We start from the raw sequence: 19465 nt of genomic DNA on the forward strand, positions 1-19465 counted from the left end.
AAATGGATTTCCATTAAAAAAAGTTTGAAAGAAAACAAGGAACAATTACATGTTAAGAACTTCTTGGAGATCTTTGTGAAGAAGCAATCCACAACAGCCAGAGCTCTATTACAAACTCCAAATACCCAGGGATTCACAAGCAATGATGTTGATCTAAAGGTCAAGGGAGTTTTTCAATGTTTGCCAAGCACTCTTGTGATTCCAGGACACTGGATGTATAACAAAAAGATGATTTCACATGTAAAGGATATTTCCTTCTTTTGAATTCTTGAAGAATGTTTGACCACTATGGTCTATACAGATTTTATTTGTTTGTTTGTTTGTTTGCTAGCTTTAGTTATTAAAGTTTTGCCTTTTCTTTGCAGTCTGGTGCAGTGATGGGGCATTTTCACACTCACATTTACTCTCTTACATTTGTGAGAAAAACTGACCACATCGAATCCCTAGCCCCATTTTCTATCCTATTGCACAGAAGGTCACATAGCTCAAAGTGTTGAGAAGCCAGTAATTCATATGTGGGACACATTTCGAATGGTTCTTGCAACATGACACACTCTATGAGTCCTGCTGATTGTTTTGACCCCATCTCTAATGCTCTTGTGTGTGGTGATCTGAACACACAACTTTACCTGGAAACCATGACAGTTTTGAACCTTCATTTATTAATTAATTACTAAAAGATACAATCTCCTTTTCTCTACCTCTCCTGTGGATTTGGGGGTCATATCTCATGTCTTCTTTGTGTGTGTGTGGGGGCATTTCCTTTGGGCCCATCCAATTGCAACCATTTCACAAAGCTCTCTGGTAGAGTAGGTCCCTTAGAAATGATTTTATATAAGGGCTACATAAACACATCGTACCAAATCTGTACCCAGTGCTCCTAAATATAGCCCATTATCATGTCCTATGAATACTGCAACTAGTGAAAAACCTTAAATATGTCTACTCTTCCCTATGTTTACCACAGTCGCCCAGTACACTGCTACTTATGGCAATTTGGTATAGGTTTCTAATATTCTATACATTGTCTCCTCTCATTTGCCTTCTTCCAAACCATTCTCCATATAGTATAGTAGCCAAAGTAATATTTGACAGACTCAATTATGATCATATGACTTTCTATTTAAAATCTTCCAGGCAGTCCCTGGCACTGAAATACAAAGTTATAGCCAGATCATGATCTCTGCATCATATAACCCTTGCTCCTTAAATTGGGCCTTTCATTGTTCACGCCTTGTCTACTCTTTCATCGTGTTAACCTTTCCTGACATTCACCAAACTCTTTCCTACCCCGGTGCCATGCTATTCTGAATCTTTCTGTTTTTCCTTTTTGAGACAGGGTCTCTTTATATTGCTGTGGCTGCCCCGAAACTCACTGTGTAGACCAGGTTGACCTCAGACTCATAGATCTGCCTGCCTCTGCCTTCTGAGTGCTGGGATTGAAGGCACACACCACTCTGTGTAGCTTCCTAGACTTACTTCTGAGTAAATCTACAGAATAGACTTGCATACAAGATACAATGGCCCAACAGTGGCACACATATTATGGGATTAATCAACCACCTTGTGATCGTATTTAACGTCCCTCCTGTAAGGTTGAACCCATACACAACAATGCTAAAATGGCCAAGAATCTGAGACTAGGTAAGTCATGGGCCTAGGCAGAATACCTACTACTATTATTCTTCTAATGAAACTTAGCAATAAAATGACTCCTGATGATTAGCCTTTGTTTTTCATGGTGACACAGCATCATTTTGTAAATAATTGTTTCTTTGAGCCTCTTCTGCACTGAGCACTGACTCTAAGAAGTCTGGGTTCTGTTTGTTCACCACTCTTGGCGGCTCATTGTCTTACCAACTGCAAACAAGAGACAAGCATCTGTGAACAAGTGTGAAAACGGTGCTGACACTGCCCACCTCTTCTCTTTTTAATTTTTCACCTTCTCAGTGGTCTTAGCTCAACTGTCAGTTTATCTGAAGTACAGACATGAGGTAACTCACTGAGAAATTTTAATAACTGCATAAATAATACTTGCAAACATGTTTGAAACTAGTTGAAATTATTGTTTTAGAGGCAAAATTTAGATATATAAATTTCAAAATAGTAATGTTTTATGATAAAAGATGTAACATTACAAAACTTTTCTTATCATTCAAGATTTTCCAAACAGATAATGTAAAGATAACTTAAAAGGCAAATAATGCTGTAGTCCTTAGTAAAATCCCCTCAAAGACTAAAAGAAGGAAGAAAACCAAATCAATATTTAAGTATTCAAACAACACATTCACTTCATTACCAAAGTACTGATGCTGATAGTACTTACTTACTTAAACTCTTGCTGGTGATTAAGAATCGTGTTTTACTTAAGTGCTTATCTCAGTTTCAATCTTTCTGAATAGAAGAAACTTAGCTTTTCCCATCCATGGCTAGATAGCCCACTGTTTTTTTTTTTTTCCAATTTCAGAGAGAAGTAAATCTGTAGACTATTGAAATTTCTAAGCCCGCAGTGGCAGTCTACAATCTGTTAGATACTCTGTTGTCTACAGAGAAAACAGCCGGAAACTGCAGCAACGTACTTTGGGAAACTTCTAGATGCTTTTCTGCTCTCTGTTTCGGTTGGAATGTCCCATTTTCTCAGAATATAGAAGTCATGCTTTGGTTAACTACCTCACAACACTGAGATTCAAATTTGCAATTTGCATGAATTTGAGGTAAAGTTTCCTTCTATTTAATCTTCGTATTATGGTGCTGTTTCTAGGGAAGAAGGCTCTTTTTCTTTGATTTTTTTTTTTAAAAATGACTTCCTTTAGGATTGTGGCTGTTGGAGATACTGTTTCACAGAGTACACTTATCTAGAAGATGGGAGCATATTTGGAAAATAAGATTAGAATCAAGGTTTGAGTATATTCTCTTCATATAATTCACACACACACACACACACACACACACACACACACACACACGATTTCTCGAAGATATTTCTTGAATACAAGGAGCATTTAAAGACAGTTTGTTTTTCCTAAGGTAAAATGGATAGCCCAAATACACATTTCAGGTTCTGAGTACCTACAGGACCTATTGTACCCAAAGAGGAGACTGTAGCAGCAGGGATGACTGAGGGTAAGTATAGAATGGCAGTGGCTGTTGTTAGAGTGGACCAATGTATGTGAAGACTGTTCAAGGAAACTGAACAAAATACAGTGTAATTCAGGTAATAACCAGGTAATTCAGGATCTATCTCTGGGTTGAAGAGTTAGGGTTTGGTCAGTGTGCTAAGACTGTTAAATACTAGAACAATTTCTATAACAAGTGATGGTATTTTTGATATAGTTTAAAATTAAAATTCTTGGAAGATAACTAGCCAAGGAACTTTATTTTTTTTCACAACCAAATGTGAAATAAACAAATTGTACAAGCAATCACTAAGTTTCAGATTAAAAATATTATTCCCTCTGGTGCCAGGGAAGCTCCCAGGAATCCACAAGGATGACCCCAGCTAAGACTCCTAGCAATAGTGGAGAGGGTGCTTGAACTGGCCTTCTTTTATAATCAGATTGGAGACTACTCTAATTGTCATCATAGAGGCTTTATCCAGTAAATGATAGAAGCAGACAGATGCAGAGATCCACAGCCAAGCACTGGGCCGAGCTCTGGGAGTCCTGTTGAAGAGAGGGAGGGATTATATGAGCAAGGGGGGGGGTCAAGATCATAATGAGGAAATCGACAGAGACAGCTGACCAGAGCTCATGGGAGGTCAGGGACTCTAGACCAAAAGTTAGGGAGCCTACATGGCACCTACCTATGCCCTCTGCATGTGGGTGACAGTTGTGTAGCTTGGCCTGTTTGTGGGACCCCTAGCAATGGGACCAGGACCTGTCACATGAGCAGGCTTTTTGGAACCTATTCCTTATGGTGAGATGCCTCCCTTAGCCTTGTTGCAGGGGGTGAGGAGCTTGGTCCTGCCTCAGTTTAATATGCCATGCTGTTGACTTTGACGGGAGGCCTTACCCTTTCTGAATGGAGATGGATGAAGAGTAGATGGTGGCAGGGTAGAAAGAGGTAGAGAGAGGGGGTGGGAGGAGAGGAGGGAGGGAAAACTATGGTTTGTATATAAAATAAATATAAAAAATTTAACAAAAAATAAAATAAAAATACCATTCCCCTTAGGGTACAGTGATACATCCCACAACCCCAGCACTCTGAAGATTCACGATGACTGCAAGTTCAAAATCAACCTGTCTTTAAAAATTATATTAAATTAAATTTTATATTGATTTCATTTTATCTTTGTGCTTTTATAAATGATTTTTATGTTGAGATGCTAAATATTAATTCATTATTTTTAATTTTTGGTTTAATCTTAAACAAGCATACTTTCCCAGTCAGGTTTTACAGGAGTTATGACACATTCATAAACAATTGGTCAGTAATTTGTAGGTCTGGCTACTGCACACCGCTGCCTTTCTTATATATGCTCTTCAATTTGTAGTACAAATGGCTGTCTACTCTGGCTAGTATGTGAAAGCCCTGCTCTGATGACAATGCTGTTTTGAATGAATTTGCCTTAAGGATTTAGAGTCTGTTGGCAGCCATGGTATGAATAATTTGCTTGCTCTTCCTCATTTTAGGCTCCTGGGAGGCAACCCCTAAATCCTTGTCCCAATTTCCCAAAGCCCCAAATAGGGACTTTGTTGCTCATGACAAGGCAAACCTGGCATCACATTTGAGTCTATGCTTAGAATGGAACCTGTCAGGCCCGAAGGACCAACCATGTAATTAGAGAGTGGAGCACTGAGGCGGGTAATAGAGTTGACCTCCGGGCAAGAGGGGAGAGTGGGAGAGTGAGTTTGGTCACAAGGACAGTGAGTCAATCCATCAAGCTGACGTAGTGAAACCTTAATAAAAACTGGGATTTGAGGCTTATTCCCTGAATGGTAATACTCACACAGACCCAGAAACCTCCAGAAGTTAACGTTCTTTGTCTTGCTGTCTGGAGAACGAAAACATGCTACAATAATGAAATTAACAAAAACCCTTGGATAAAGGTGTTAGTGGAATTAATAATGAGATCTTGTAAGGTAGAAAGGCATTATAGTAGCTCATAAAGTAGAAGTGTGACCCTACCATTCTGAAGCAACACCTTTGAGAAACATGGTACGGTCTTTAACTCAATGATAAGAAAGGGCTCCTATTCTTTCAGTATCCAAAAATACAAATGCAAGAGAATGAGATTCTCAGTGTCACAGGGACCCAAAGACATGCAGCTGGGTATGGGGAGATAGCCTGGGCTGAGTCCTGGGCCTTGTGTCCATGTGCTTTACTGAACAGTGTCCTGGGTAGACTGTTTATCCATACCACACCTCAACCTCTTCTCTTCCCACTGTTGGGGCAATGCAGATGACAATTTCATCTTCTCCAGCCAAGCATGATGCTCAAAGGGAAGAGAGCTAAGGCGAGAAAGTGACCCCATCCCCTGCTGTCCTAAAGAAGCCCAGGACAAAAAGGTAGTGAATCTGTTTAAGAAAAGGCTCAAGAAATTTGGCATTAGATAGGCCACCCAAGGCGAGGGAGATCTCACCATCCACAACCAGCTGCAAGAGACGCCACCTGTAAGTGTCTGCAAGCTCTTCCTGCAATGAGCCCATTCACTTAGGCACTGGACCAGCAACCAGCAGCTGTTTAAGCTTTCCTACAACCATAAGCCAGCGACAAGAAGGAGAAGAAGCAGAGGCTGTTGGCCAGTGCTGAGAAGCAGGCTGGCTGCTGGCAAAGAGGACGTCTTTACTATACATAGCACATATATGGCATATGAAAAGACTTAGAGGTAGGGGAGGGGAGGAGGAAATGATATAGTCATATTTTAATTTAAAAATTAAAAAATATATGAGTTAAAAGAATCCTTCCACTGTTACTTCTGTGTCCCTCTCCCCAAACCTCAGAATTTTTATGTAAGGGCACACATGCATAAAGGACACTATCATGATCAACAGTATTTAATAAAGGTTTAAGTTAGCACTGTAATCTAGAAAGCTGAACAAATGAAGATATCAACCATAAATATATTTTGGCAAAGATAACTGATGCTATGTTTATACATGAGTTGAGGATCAGCCCTGGTATACACGATAGGGTTGTAGCAATGACCTTAGCAATGCCCCTTTCTCAACAGTATACACCCTCTTCCAGTCCTACTACAACTGAATAGCTTTGCTATTTGATGAGCTTGAATGGTATTTAATAAGACAAATGCATAAGTAAGCACCAGGTACAAAAGTTAAGCTAAAACTTCAGTACACGTACTAAAAAGGTGCCACATGATGTGTCTACCTTGGTTCAGCCTCATCCATTTGCAATCACTAAAAGTTATTAGGGCCAGGTGCCTGAGCCTATCTCTATCTTCCCTAGTAACTGAATAATTTATTGTATGAACATTTTCATTTAACGGGGCATATTTTCCCTTCTCTTGGAGCTTCTTTCAGAATGTTGGAAATGTCACATTTGTGTCGAGTGGCTCCTAAGAAAACATGCCACTAGAGGATGTGCTTTTTTGAGAACACTCAGAAGAATCATGTGAGCACTTGTACTCTGTATACACCAGGTTGAGTTTTGTTTTAAATTGTTTAGATTTACTCAAGTGAAACACAAGAAGGGGGGCTTTCAGAAATATAAAAGAAATATGATTGAGGAAGCTTTATTTTTATATTTAAATGGTTGAAAAGATCATTGGCTGGGGATACAACGGATGTGTTGTAGGGTTTGGTTTACACTAGCTTTCTCTGAGTTTGAAGCAATGAATTTGATTGGGACATTGGAGGTTTTTAAGACATAGTAAAGCTGTAGACAATTCAAAGACAGTTGCAGATCCCCAGAATCCCTTCAAGTACATTTGATCTTTAAGAAAACACACCCAGTTGGCTAGCTAGAGATGTTTAAGTCTGCATAACACTAATTTTAATTGTAGTTTGATATTCCTAAAAGAAAGCTAGTGAAGACATTGGTCTGTCATGGTTATTGCACACCCTCTGGTGTTCATGGTAGTTACCAAGGCAGTGATGCTGGTGGTATTTCATAGACACCACAAATGACATGTCATATAAATGGCTATGCAAGAGGAAAGCTTCATAAAAAGCCACACTGTGATGCACTCAATTTGTTTTAAAAATATCACGGTCACTAGTGTCAACGGTGCTGGGGCCTGCATCTAAACAAACTGTGGTGGTCTCATGGGCTTTTGAGCTTGACAAATCAGGATGAAAGCCTCTGCCCCAGCTTCCACCAGCTGTGTGAGCTTAGTAAAATTATGCAAATTCTCTGATCTTTGTAATGCAGGAATCATCAGCTGTATAGATGGCTGTGGGAATTCATGAAATAAGTATATATGAGTCACAGTTGGAGCTCAGCAATTTCTCTTTCTTCATTTCCTTAGGAATCAAGACTGGAATGTACCTTTTTGTTACATTTATAAGAGAGCAGAGAATAATGTACTTTTTAAAAAAATCAATATTCCCCAGTCTGAGCATAAATTAAATAAAAAAGAATGGGGGTTCGGGGAATTAGATAAGTTGCTACAATGATCTAAAAATAGGCATAAGATCTGGAGGCAGTTGGAGAAGAACAGTTGAAAAAGAACAGAAAATGATACAGTGGAGCAAAAGATCAGACATCATGGAAAGGCAGGAACGGGGGCTACGAGACGTGAAAAAGCTAAAGCTGTGGTTGAGGAGATGGCTCAGTGGGGTCAATGGCATGCTTCGAGTGTGAGCGCCAGAGTTTGCAGACCTGACCCCATGTAGATGCTCAGTGGTTGTACCTTCCGCTCTCAGAAGGCTGCAGTAGGATGGCTTGGGCAAAGTGGCCAGAATAGTCACCTGTAGCATGGATTTCAAAAGGTCTTATTAATAGAATCAAACCCGGTGCCACGTATTGAGGTGAACGCTGGAAGATCAGAGAAGTAGAACAAGCCACAGCCACCTCACCTTGCCAATTCCTCAGCTGTCCTGTTTCCTCAGACTGGAAGCCTCTGAGTCCTCATCCAGAATGAATCTCAGCTAAACTGCTGCTAAAAGCCTAAAAGCTTAACCAACCTCTAGTTCCTGGTCCTCACGCCTTACATACCTTTCTGCTTCCTGCCATCACTTCCTGGGATTAAAAGCGTGTGGCACCATGCCTGGCTGTTTCCAGTGTGGCTTTGAACTCACAGAGATCCAGAGGGATCTCTGCCTTTGGAATGCTAGGATTAAAAGTGTGTGTGCCACCATTTTCTGGCCTCTATATCTAGTGGCTGTTCTGTTCTCTGACCCCAGATAAGTTTATTAGGGTGCCCAACATTTGGGGAACACAATATCACCACAGTCACCACGGACAAAAGCCTGGGCTTGAGAGAACATACCTCAGTGAGAAACGTGGGGAGGGATCAAAGAAGATTCCTGGTGTCCTCCACATGTACACTTAGAGAAGCACGTGTACACACACACACACACACACACACACACACACACACACACACACACACTTAAAAGATTACCAAAGGTGACCTGAGCTATAGAATTGGCTATAGAATTGGCTATAGAATTGGCTATAGAATTGTTGCATAGCCATTTCCTCTGAATTGAAACATTCCTAAGGATGTAAACAAAATTTAAGCATACAAGGCCTAGGAAGTTACCGAAGTTTACAGGCTTCACAAGTCCCCTTCTTGAAGTGATATAAACATAAGTGGGGACAATTCTGGAGATAGCAGACTCTTCCATGGGCTGAACTGTGTGTAAATCCTGCAGGGAGCTCCAGGGATTCATTGTTTCTGAGCTGTCACCCTGCTGGGGTGGGCTTTTCAGTGATGCAGCTGCTTTTGAGTCATTCTTGACCCTGCAAGTCACCCCCAATAAACTTCTGGTTCCCAAGCCAGATTTGGGAGAGACTGTTTCTGCTTCTGTGGTCTGCCATTAACGTCCTACGTGGGGTGAACAGATGTTTCCACAGAAAGAGTCCCGTGCCACTTTTCTTCCTGCTTCCCCTTCCATCTCAGCCCCATTTCTAGCCACATCTCAGCTACCATGTGCCATAAGAAGACAGAAGAATGGGAAGACAGAATTTAGGAGCAGCATTTGCGGATCTGGAAGCAGAACTTGTCCCTCTCCACATCCTGCTCAGCCCAGCAGTAGGAATTTATAGACAGATTCATAAAAGCTTTTAGTTTGCCTCATGTCCACATGACCGTGGGCAGAGAGGGACTACTCAAACAGTACATGCACTAAATTTATCTCTCTTTTACAAAACCAGTTTGTCAATGGTATGCATGCTGGCACGGAAGTCTAGCATTTGTGCTGGAGGAAAAGGGGGAAAGGAACTGAGAGATGTATTTTCTACACTCCCTTATTATAAAGTTTGAAAGCTTCCCGTAGACTGAATGAGTGTAACCTGAAGAGGAATTTACAAAGTAACCCTCAAGCTCCTGAGGCTATCAAAACCACACTCTAAAAGTTTAAAGACATAGGTTTCCCTTTTTTTCCACACACCTTTGGTTTTGGTTACCTCTCCCTTCTTATGCCCTTCCTCAGCATCGCGGCGCCCCCCCCCCCGCCCCGCCCCCGCACTTTAACCTTCCATCTATAGTTACCCCTTTGCTTCCTTTCATATCCTACGTGTTCTGTTAATCCCTCTGTCTTGAGGCCTTTTTATTTCCCTCTCCAGTATCCTTTCTTACCGTCTTGGCCTCTAGAGGTACCACAAGTCTAATGCGCTACTAGAGAATGCATAGTCAGGATCCACACATGTAAGAGAACATGCAACTTTGTGGACCTGGGGTTCATCACCCAGTATAATTTTTTCCATTTCCCTATAAATTTACATTTTCGTTACAACTGAATAAAATTTCATTGGGTATATGGACCACATCTTTTTTAGCCATTCATCAGCTGAAGGACAATAGTCTTGCCCAGCTGTGAACCATGCATGATATACCACCAACCTACCCAGTAAGTTGTGCCTACCACTGCAATAAGAGCATGATTAAAATGGAGGTAACCAAATGCTTTCTGGTTGGATTGGGGCCCTCTCCACAGAAAGGAATCCTTGTCTATGTCTGTGAACATGATCAAGAGATCATAACCTTTAGAGGAGAACCTATTACTATTGTTTTGATAAAGGGACATATTGTTAAATTCCTTTCTGCGTATGTCCCTAAATTTGTGCTGATCTTGTCCTTCATTTGAAAAGCACTCTATAGTGGCCATTAATACTGAGTAGTATCTCATCAAAATATCAAGAATAAATGAGGGTGGAGTGCTCAGTCCTAAGCGGACACAATCCCTTAAGGCTTAGGTGACATCATGGGATGGGGAAATGTAAGAGGTGGAAGATGAGGAGGTGTGACACAAAAAGGCATCTTTTGGACATGATAGAGACACTGCATTCATGAACTCACTTCAGCCGTGGTTGTCCACGTAGTACCTGGACATGATTGTGCCCATCAACATTTCATCATGGATGGGGGAGGTGTTCATGAGGTTCTACAATCATTGGGAGTCTACCGGCAGCTAATGGTTGCTGGGGGAGGGAGGTCATTCTCTTCAGTGGCTTAGCCACTGATAAGTTGTTCAGGCTCCAATAAATAACCTGACATCTATGTTAATGCAGGCAACACAAAGTAAACTCAATGAAATATGCACATGCGTGTGTGTGCACACACATGCACACACACACATATACGCGCACGTGTGCACACAGACACACAGTGAGAGAGAGAGAGAGAGAGAGAGAGAGAGAGAGAGAGAGAGAGAGAGAGAGAATGCAGAATAGCAGAATAAGAGAGTTCTTGGAATGAAGGACAGGATAAGAGAAGTAATGGAAACAAAGCTAAAATCCACTACATAAATGTATAAAACCATCAAAGAATTAAAAACAACCCCTAGGCAATAAACAATAGCAGCACATAAAAGTAAATTACAGTGGTGTTTTCATCTGATAAGATAAAAGTCATTTAATAATAGCTGAATGATTATTTTCAAATAAGAAGTTTTATGCAATTGTAGAGGAGGTAGGTGAGTCTTTTTGCACAGGTGAACTATGGAACTTTAAAAGAAAACCAGCAGTTCATGTTTTCAAAAATGCAAACAAGGGTATGCGGAGAGAAAAGTGGGTGGCTTGTCCATTTATGTACATTTTGACCTGTTGTTTCAATTTACTATGCATCTGTCCAATGAAAGGCTGAATTTTTTCTACACCAGAAACAGTCCCCATGGCTCTCTTTTTATAGTCCCCTTTCCATTGACTTAGTCAGCCTGGCTTTTACTTTGTCTTCTGTGGTTCTCTTGCCAGTAATCCACTTTGTCTGTTCACCCCCCAATCCTTCTCTGCCTGTCTGTCCTTAACACTCCCACACTAGTGTTCTATGATTTTGTCATCTCCATGGAAATGTGAGAAGTCTGGAGGCGAAAATGACAATGTCATCTCTGAAGTTCAAAATATATACAATACATAATTCTGAAAACAAGTTGGTGAATTTTTCAACTTAGGAAAATAGAAGTTGGGGTATTTCGGATGAACAAATAGTTGTGAAGCAGGTGCTGGGAATATACCTCTGGCGCAGAACTACAGGATAAGGCACTCAAAACCATCTCATTTCCTCCCAAGATTACACCTGAAAAAAATGGGAGGAAACATTTGGGTAACTCTGGGGAACAGCCAGAGCACTTGGCATCCAAGTGCCAGATCTATGATTTCGCTGTGCGTCTGAGGGGAGAACTCAACCTTCCCACACTAGCCTTGCCGGAGAGAAGGTGGAGATGGCAGCAGGGGTTGTGAAGAGGAGGAGACATGTTTATTGAGTCCACCCATGCTCCAGCTACATAGTGACTCTGGACCTCTTCTCCTAATAAGGGTTTTAAAAACACAAGAGACTAGAAGAGAAGACAAAACTTAGTAAATAAACACATAAGAGGTAGACAAATCATGCCGAGGAAGCTGTTAAAGCAGAGCATTTACTTTCCAGGAATGACTAAGGTAAAATGATTTTTATCAGTCAAGAGATCAATTTTCCTGGGTCACACAGGCTGGGGAGGGAGAGTTTAAAATGCTTTAGCTAATGGTAGAGTGAAAAGGTGTGCCTGTCTTCCATTTCTACCTCAGCAAAGAGAAGCGTTTTGCAGGACATTTATGATGAGAAGGACACAAAAGTTGATGAAGAGATAATTATATGAAGTATCAAGTATGACATAAACTAAACCATTTAAGTTTTTCCAGACTAAGAGTAGATATCTTATGGCAATTGATAGAAAAGACTGTGGATTTAATGTGCCAATACTTTTACTGCCCATAATGAAACAGCAAGTAGTAGTAGTCACGGATGGGAAATATGTTGGGTTTTCAAAAAAGAATGCTAGCCCTTTGAACTCTGTGACTCAACAAGCTTAATGTCAACCCATGAAATGTAAGAAGAAATGATTCTTGAAGTGACTGAGAATAAAGAAGAAAGCAGGAACAATGAGGAAGAATTGGTTAGTAGCATGCAGAAGTCCTTTGAAGTAAAAGTTCTAAACTGGATTTGGAAAAGTGTCACACACACATCTTCATCCCTGATGTCTGGCACACTTAGTGTGATCTTTCTAGATATTAGTTTGTTTAAGTAGATTTGCAGTTGGTATGTCAACTATTATGACATGATGGTGATCAGAGGACACAAGCCACTGTGGAATGAAATCTGGAATGTTCAACTACAAATCTACAAATGACTATGTTCAACTTTAGCAATGACTTGATACAAATGTAGAAGTCATACATATGAATTCAGGAATGGTGCAGAGCTGGCAAAGACACGTGGAAGTCACGGAGTAGAATCAACTTTTAGCAGGATGTCTATCTATTAAAATAGTGACAGCGGCAATCTCAAGGCTAATCTATAATTAACAGAATCAACTGGACAAAATCACCATATAGTGTTAGCAAAACTCCCTGTCCCAGGTCTGTGAGACATGGGCGTGGCATAATGGTTCAACAAAGTTTAATGTGATATTTGGCTCCATTACTAAGAATAAAATGCCCTTTTATATAATAATCTTTTCTGTTTTCTGATACAATGAGACCACATGAGTGGACCATGATGCTGCATTTAGGATGAGAACAAATACTGCATCTGGGATGAGGAGAGGTTTTCAATCCCATTGAATGACCCAAGATGCAAAGTCTGGAGAGAAGCATATGCGAATGCATTAATCATGCCTATTTACTTTCTTTGTTTGTGATGCTTTGATGTCTCTTGGCCTTGCTGACCCTGAAGAGACTGTTAGCCAGTTCCCAGACATAATGAACTCCTGCTCAGGAGTACACTTCAGATGTGACCCACTACTCTAGTGGTTATCCACATCTCTGGTGTTCACGACTCAGGTGATGAGCAAAGTATTCTGCCCTAGTCACACAGGGCCAAAGTCCAGGAAACCAGTGCCTAACCCTTGGAGCCCACTGGCCTGCTTTGCCTTGTCTCACCCATGGAAATCATAAAGAAAGTACTCTTCCACATTCTCCTAACCACTCTGTGCTTCCCCACATGGCCCTGCACAGTGTAGCATGCCTCTTCCTCTTGGTATTTGAGTAACAACCTGTCCTTTTGGTGTTACTTGTCTCCTGATGATAAAAACATACAGTTTGAGATCATGGTTAACAGACTCTTAGGATCTTCAAGAAGTATCTAGTTGTATTTTAACAACCATTTATTGAACACCTATATGCAAACTTTACTCTGTTTATACACTTACTTAAATTGCAAGGAAGACACTAATTCTTGCTCCCTTCTATGATTTCCATTATGAATATACTGATTCCAGTTGTATTCAGGTTTTAAGATTGACTAATTAATATTCAAGTGACACATTCAGTGTTCTCAACATACTTACCACTGTTTATAACATTCTTTTGACTACTCAGAACTGCTGCTAGCTATAAAGTCAGAGCTGGATGATGGGGACATTTTCTAGGTCAGAACCCTTGAGTGGCTGAGTAGTGGCAAGGTTTTGTCTTGGGGGAAGTGTTAGTGGTGATAGTGGGGTTAAGAAGAACACTCGTGTCATATTTTATATTGTAGGAACTGGCATGGAATCCCAGTACTCTAAAGTTGAACATGAGCCCTATAACTTGTCCTTCAGTTTTCTGTCTCTTCCCTTACATTCATTTTATGAAGTAAATTATATGCTTCAGTCAGTCTGCTCTGACTTATAATGAGTGACCTTCATGCACAATGCTGCTTGGATTACTCCAGAGTGTGGCCCATCAGTTCAGATTAGATTCTGCGTCCTGACTGGAATTCTCTTTTACCAAGACTGCTAAAATTATACTTTGCATTAAATATTAATATAAGATGAAAACATGATGTGTCTTTTAGCAAAGAGCTTTACTGAAAGAAAAATGATAGATTTTTCTCCCTTCTCTAGCTGTAAGCAAGTGAATTGAAAGATGGTCATGTATTCTGGCAAGGTTTTTAATATATTTAAAATTATATTTTGATAGTATAATCTTTATTTCCATATTGGAAAAGTGATATGCTCACTAATCTAAAAACATATGTAATGACAATAGACAGTCCCCCTAAGGTGAATGAATGTGTCTTGCTAGTCTGGAAAAGATTACAGAACAGGGCTGTTATTTCAAAGAATGATATGATACAATCAAGAATACAGCATACTGGAAGACTTCCTTTCCCCAGGAACATTGTTTCACTGCTACTAATTTTAATAAGATTGCCTGTAACAATGTTAAACCATTCACTGGGTATGGTGGCACATGCCTTTCATTCCAGAACTCCAGAGGCAGAGGCAGGTGGATCTCTGTGAGTTCAAGACCAGTCTGGTCTACAAAGTGAGTTTTAAAATCAGCCAGGGATATACAATGAGACCCTATCTCTAATCTAACAACAACAACAACAACAAACAAACACAGACAACAACACCCCAAAATGTTAGTACCATATAATAGAGGATGGCAGTTTTATGATAACAGTCTCTAGTAATTATCTTATTATTAAATATTAAACTACTTGCTAAAATTTAGGCCCAATCTTTGAAATGATACAGTGTATTAGTGATGGTTTTTTTTTGAGGCTCAAATTTAATTTTAGTTTTCTAGTGATATTTTATCAGTTTTTAAGGCTGTATAATAGACATTTCAAACTGCATAATAGCCAATCATTAACATTACAATTAATCCTGAATGCAAGGTTGATAATTTCAAAATTAAATTGCTTTTTAATTTTTTTTAAATTTTGAATTAGTCTATATTTGGTCATTAAATATTTTTTTCCCTGATTAGTCTGTAAGGCTGTATTTCCTTTGATAGCTGCAGCCAGCAAATCTAAGGTTGCTTAAAGGATCTGTCTGACCTTCCGTAAGAAGCCACTAAAATGAACAATAGTTCCTTTGGGAGTGAGAAGAGTCAACACCATGCAGAAACCTAACAATTCAGACAGACTTGCTACTTAAGTGGAAACAGCTGTGTCCGGCCCACAGAGAAAGCAGGGCCTGGGGTACTGGACCACAGTCTCAGATTCTTAGTTGGAAGGGCATTTTAAATATCTTTTAATTCAGTCATTCATTTAAACATTGCCTTTCCCCATCTCCAACTCCTGGCTGAATACCCTTTGGCTTCCAAGGCAGCCCACTGCTTTTTGTAATTTCCCCTGTCTATCTTATTGGGAAACATTCATGTTTTTGTTAAGCTCCTTCAAGCTGAAAGAGAAGAGCAGGGTATCACCCATTAGAGATGAACCATGCACACAGGTCAAGCATATCATTACTGCCTTTAATGAGTAGATGGTCCGGATTGCATTGCCTACTAGGTAGCTTGCACGGACTTCAAGAAGCTTTTGCATGGATTAAATAGTATTCAGTCACATGGAAAGCTGCTTAGGCCGGGCGGTGGTGGTGCATGCCTTTAATCCCAGCACTTGGGAAGCAGAGGCAGGTGGATCTCTGTAAGTTTGAGGCCAGCCTGGTCTACAAAGTGAGTTCCAGGAAAGGTGCAAAGCTACATAGAGAAACCCTGTCTCAAAAAACCAAAAAAAAAAAAAAAAAAAAAAAAAAAAAAAAAAAAAGAAAAAGCTGCTTGGCCTCAGGTCTCAGGTTGTCTTTTGAATCATTAAGGGAATCTGCCTGTGCAGGGAACTGGGGGATGCCAAGGAAAGAGTTTCCCTGGGAGTCCTCCCTCAAGTTTTCCAAGTCCCTTATGTTGCCCAGATGGCCATATATACCCATAATTACTAAGTAGCAGAGACTAGATTGACACTGTGAATTGGGTGAGGAAGCCTGGGGGATACATTTGTATTAGAGGACTTGGATTTCAGTCTTTAATTCTACCAATGAGTTTTATAATCCTAGTGTGCATTCTATGATTTTCACCTATAAAGGGAGAATGTGCTTAGAATTCAAGGTTGTTAAGAAAATTAAAAGAAACAATGGACAATAGGTTAAAAAATGAAACCTATATTCTTTTCATCTTCATATTTAGTAACAATGTAACTTTGGAGGCCTAATACCTTAATGGGAGGTGAATTAACTAATATATGTACTTACAACCTGTAAGCACATTAAGCAATTGCCATATCAATACAAAATAAAAATTATTTAAAGATTTCATTCCCATTACCTGTAATGTTGAACACCTCAGGAGTCAAGGTAAAAATTGAAGATGATAGTTTTAAGATACTAAATATAAAGATAAAAACAACAGTTGGTGTCCATTGACTGTTATTTCCTAGTCACTATTTCACATGGCTTATATATGTATGTAATATATAATGTATTCTATTTTGTGGTTTGTGGCTAGTCCCAAGTTTTAAGTTCAGTCTCTTTTCTTCTTTATATAACATGCTTTGACCAAATTAAAAGTTCACTCATCTATATCCAATCAAACAATGAAGATAAGTTGGTTTTCATTTTTGTTTTTTAAGATAAATCTTGGGTTTCTTTTCTTAAGGTCTTTCACGATCATTTTCTATGGCCTTAAGAATCATAATTTGAGCTGTCAATGTGTAGTTAGAAATGACATTCACAAATCTTTGCCTGAAACTTGAGTCAGATTAAGGAAAACAAGATTTCCCCCGAGCAGTGTTGGCATATGCCTTTAATCCCAGCACTCAGGAGGCAGAGGCAGGTGGATCTCTGTGAGTTTGAGGCCAGCCTGGGCTACAGAGTGTGTTCCAGGAAAGGCGCCAAAGTTACATAGAGAAACACTATCTTGAAAAACTAAAAAGAAAAAAGAAAAGAAAAAAAAGACAAGATTTCAATTGTGAATCATTCTTATAATTTAGGATGAAATTATAAAAAAATGCTTAAAAGTCCTGCACAAATCTGTTTTTACTGTTTACTTTCAAGTATATTTAATACTCTTTTGGCTATGAGCACAGCGTTGCCATCCTTCGGTTGATTCAAGTAGCAGTAGATGACTCTTGTCAATATATACTATACTGTTCTGGTTTCATTGAAAAGAAAATTATTATTATTTTATGTGTGTAGGATTTTTTGTCTGCATGTATGTCTGTCCATCACATACAGTCCTGGTGCCTACAGAGGCCAGAAGAGGGCCTTGGGTCCTGTGGAATTGAGATTACAGATGGTTGTGAGCCACCAAGTGGGTGCTGGGAATTGAACACTGGTCCTCTGGAAGAGCAGCCAGTGCTCTGAACTGCTCTGCCAGCCGACTTGTTTCAGTTTTAAAGAACACTCTACTCTTGTAAAGGTTATGAGAACAACAGTAACAGCAAATACCTGTCCTCATTCCTTTCTCTGATGCCTTACTGTCCTGTTGTTATTTTTCCTTCTCCCAAGTTCCCTTTTGTTGTTCTTCCTAGATTTATGAAGCACCTAAGTCATCATTTTTGTCCATCCCACCTCTCACTGATCAACATTGCTAGACTTGGCAATCTCAGACTTCTAGACAGAGCACTGGGAACTTTCAATTCCATGACGATGTGTGGCAGTGTTACTCAATTTTACATGACCATGGCCATTTATAGTTCCAGGGAGAAAGGTAACTCTCATTTCATAGAAGTTTGCAAATGCTGTCTAAATCCTGTCCCTATATCAGTTTTGAGAAGCCCTAATCTTGCTTCATTGTCAAAATATCAGTATACGAGAAAGGTACGCTTGAGACTCTGCTCGGAGAGTAGGATTAACTAAATTAATTCAAGATAAACATAAGCTCCCTGCAAAGAGATTTTTTTGTATCTTTAAGAAAAAAAATACAGTCTGCCAATTTTAACTGATTTGTGTGTAAGTCTGAGTAAGGAACTATAGTATTGATTGCGAAAATGTCTTGGCTCCTGCAGCTGGTGTAGAATACCTCTCCATGTGAATGGATTTGGGTCCTCTCTGACAAGGAAACATTTCCCTTCATATAGTACTTATTAGAAGTTTTACCGTAAGTTTCTCTGCCCCCAAATCATAGTGCCTTCCATTTAAACTAGTGTTCTTTTCTTCTGATGAGGGAATGTTTTACCCTAACAGGTTTGCAGTATCTCTTCATTGGTTTTCTGAATCTTCATTGACTTGACTTGTGTCTATTTTATGGTATCCCATTTGGTTTGTTACCCCAACTTCATTTCAATCTATACCTTAGTTTTATTTGAATTTCTGGACATATTGAGTCTCATTTCTACCATAACTTAATCTTCCCCACCCCAATAACAATTATTCTCTGAACTGGGGGCTTGTGTTCTTATCACAGGACATCAGGTCACAGAATATCTCATTCTGCTATGGACTTATTTTGTTTCTCAGTGCAGTGTAGCAGGAAGCTCCTGAATAGGAGATGTGTCTTGTGAACACTGACCATAATGCAATAATGTGATAATAATATAATAATAATACATGTAATTGAGCTTTGTGTTTTATAAAGTCTCTGTTAAGTTAGACCTGTTAAAGCATTAAACCCAGCAATGAGAGCATAGTACAAACTCAAGAGCCATATATGGAAAGGACATAATACCAAGAGTCTAATGGTTACTGAGAAAAGCTGCTTAAGGAAATCCAGCACATCAAACCCTTGAGGCAATCTACAATTCACACCTTGCTACCTTCCTCACAATTGTACATGAGTTCCATGCAGTAGTCAGTGTGAGCTACTTACTAAGGCGAATTTTTTGTTGAGAATCATCTGCTCCACTAAAGATGATTCATTATGGAAGAGGTGGGGCTGCATGTGGCTCCACATGTGAGGGAACCACCAGAACTCATCCACAGACCCCAAAAGACAGTCATCCCCTTCATCTTCCTCTTCAGTTCCTGTAGGGGCAGAAATGATTATCCGGTTAATTCCAACTGCATCTTTATCTCTCTATCTCTCTACCTCTATCTATCTATCTATCTATCTATCTATCTATCTATCTATCTATCTATCTATCTAATTTATCTATTATCTGTATCATCTGTCATTTATGTAGTATCAACATATTATACATTTATCATCTATATTATTACCTGTC

General features: G+C 39.6%; 1 protein-coding gene across 3 annotated transcripts in view; it reads right to left on the reverse strand.

Annotated features, from left to right (window-relative positions):
• Window positions 1-19465, reverse strand: part of Ndst3 (N-deacetylase and N-sulfotransferase 3) — a 158758-nt gene that overhangs the window by 82769 nt on the left and 56524 nt on the right. For all 3 annotated transcript variants that reach the window (XR_003735816.1, XM_028881474.2, XM_028881473.2), the window contains exon 4: window positions 19111-19265. Coding sequence is in view for 2 of the 3 variants with exons in the window: in XM_028881474.2 (XP_028737307.1) it covers window positions 19111-19265 (155 nt within the window). In the remaining variant the exon portion in view is untranslated. The remainder of the gene's footprint in view (window positions 1-19110; window positions 19266-19465) is intronic.

The sequence above is a fragment of the Peromyscus leucopus genome, chromosome 6 (assembly GCF_004664715.2).
Source record: "Peromyscus leucopus breed LL Stock chromosome 6, UCI_PerLeu_2.1, whole genome shotgun sequence".
NCBI lineage: Eukaryota > Metazoa > Chordata > Mammalia > Rodentia > Cricetidae > Peromyscus > Peromyscus leucopus.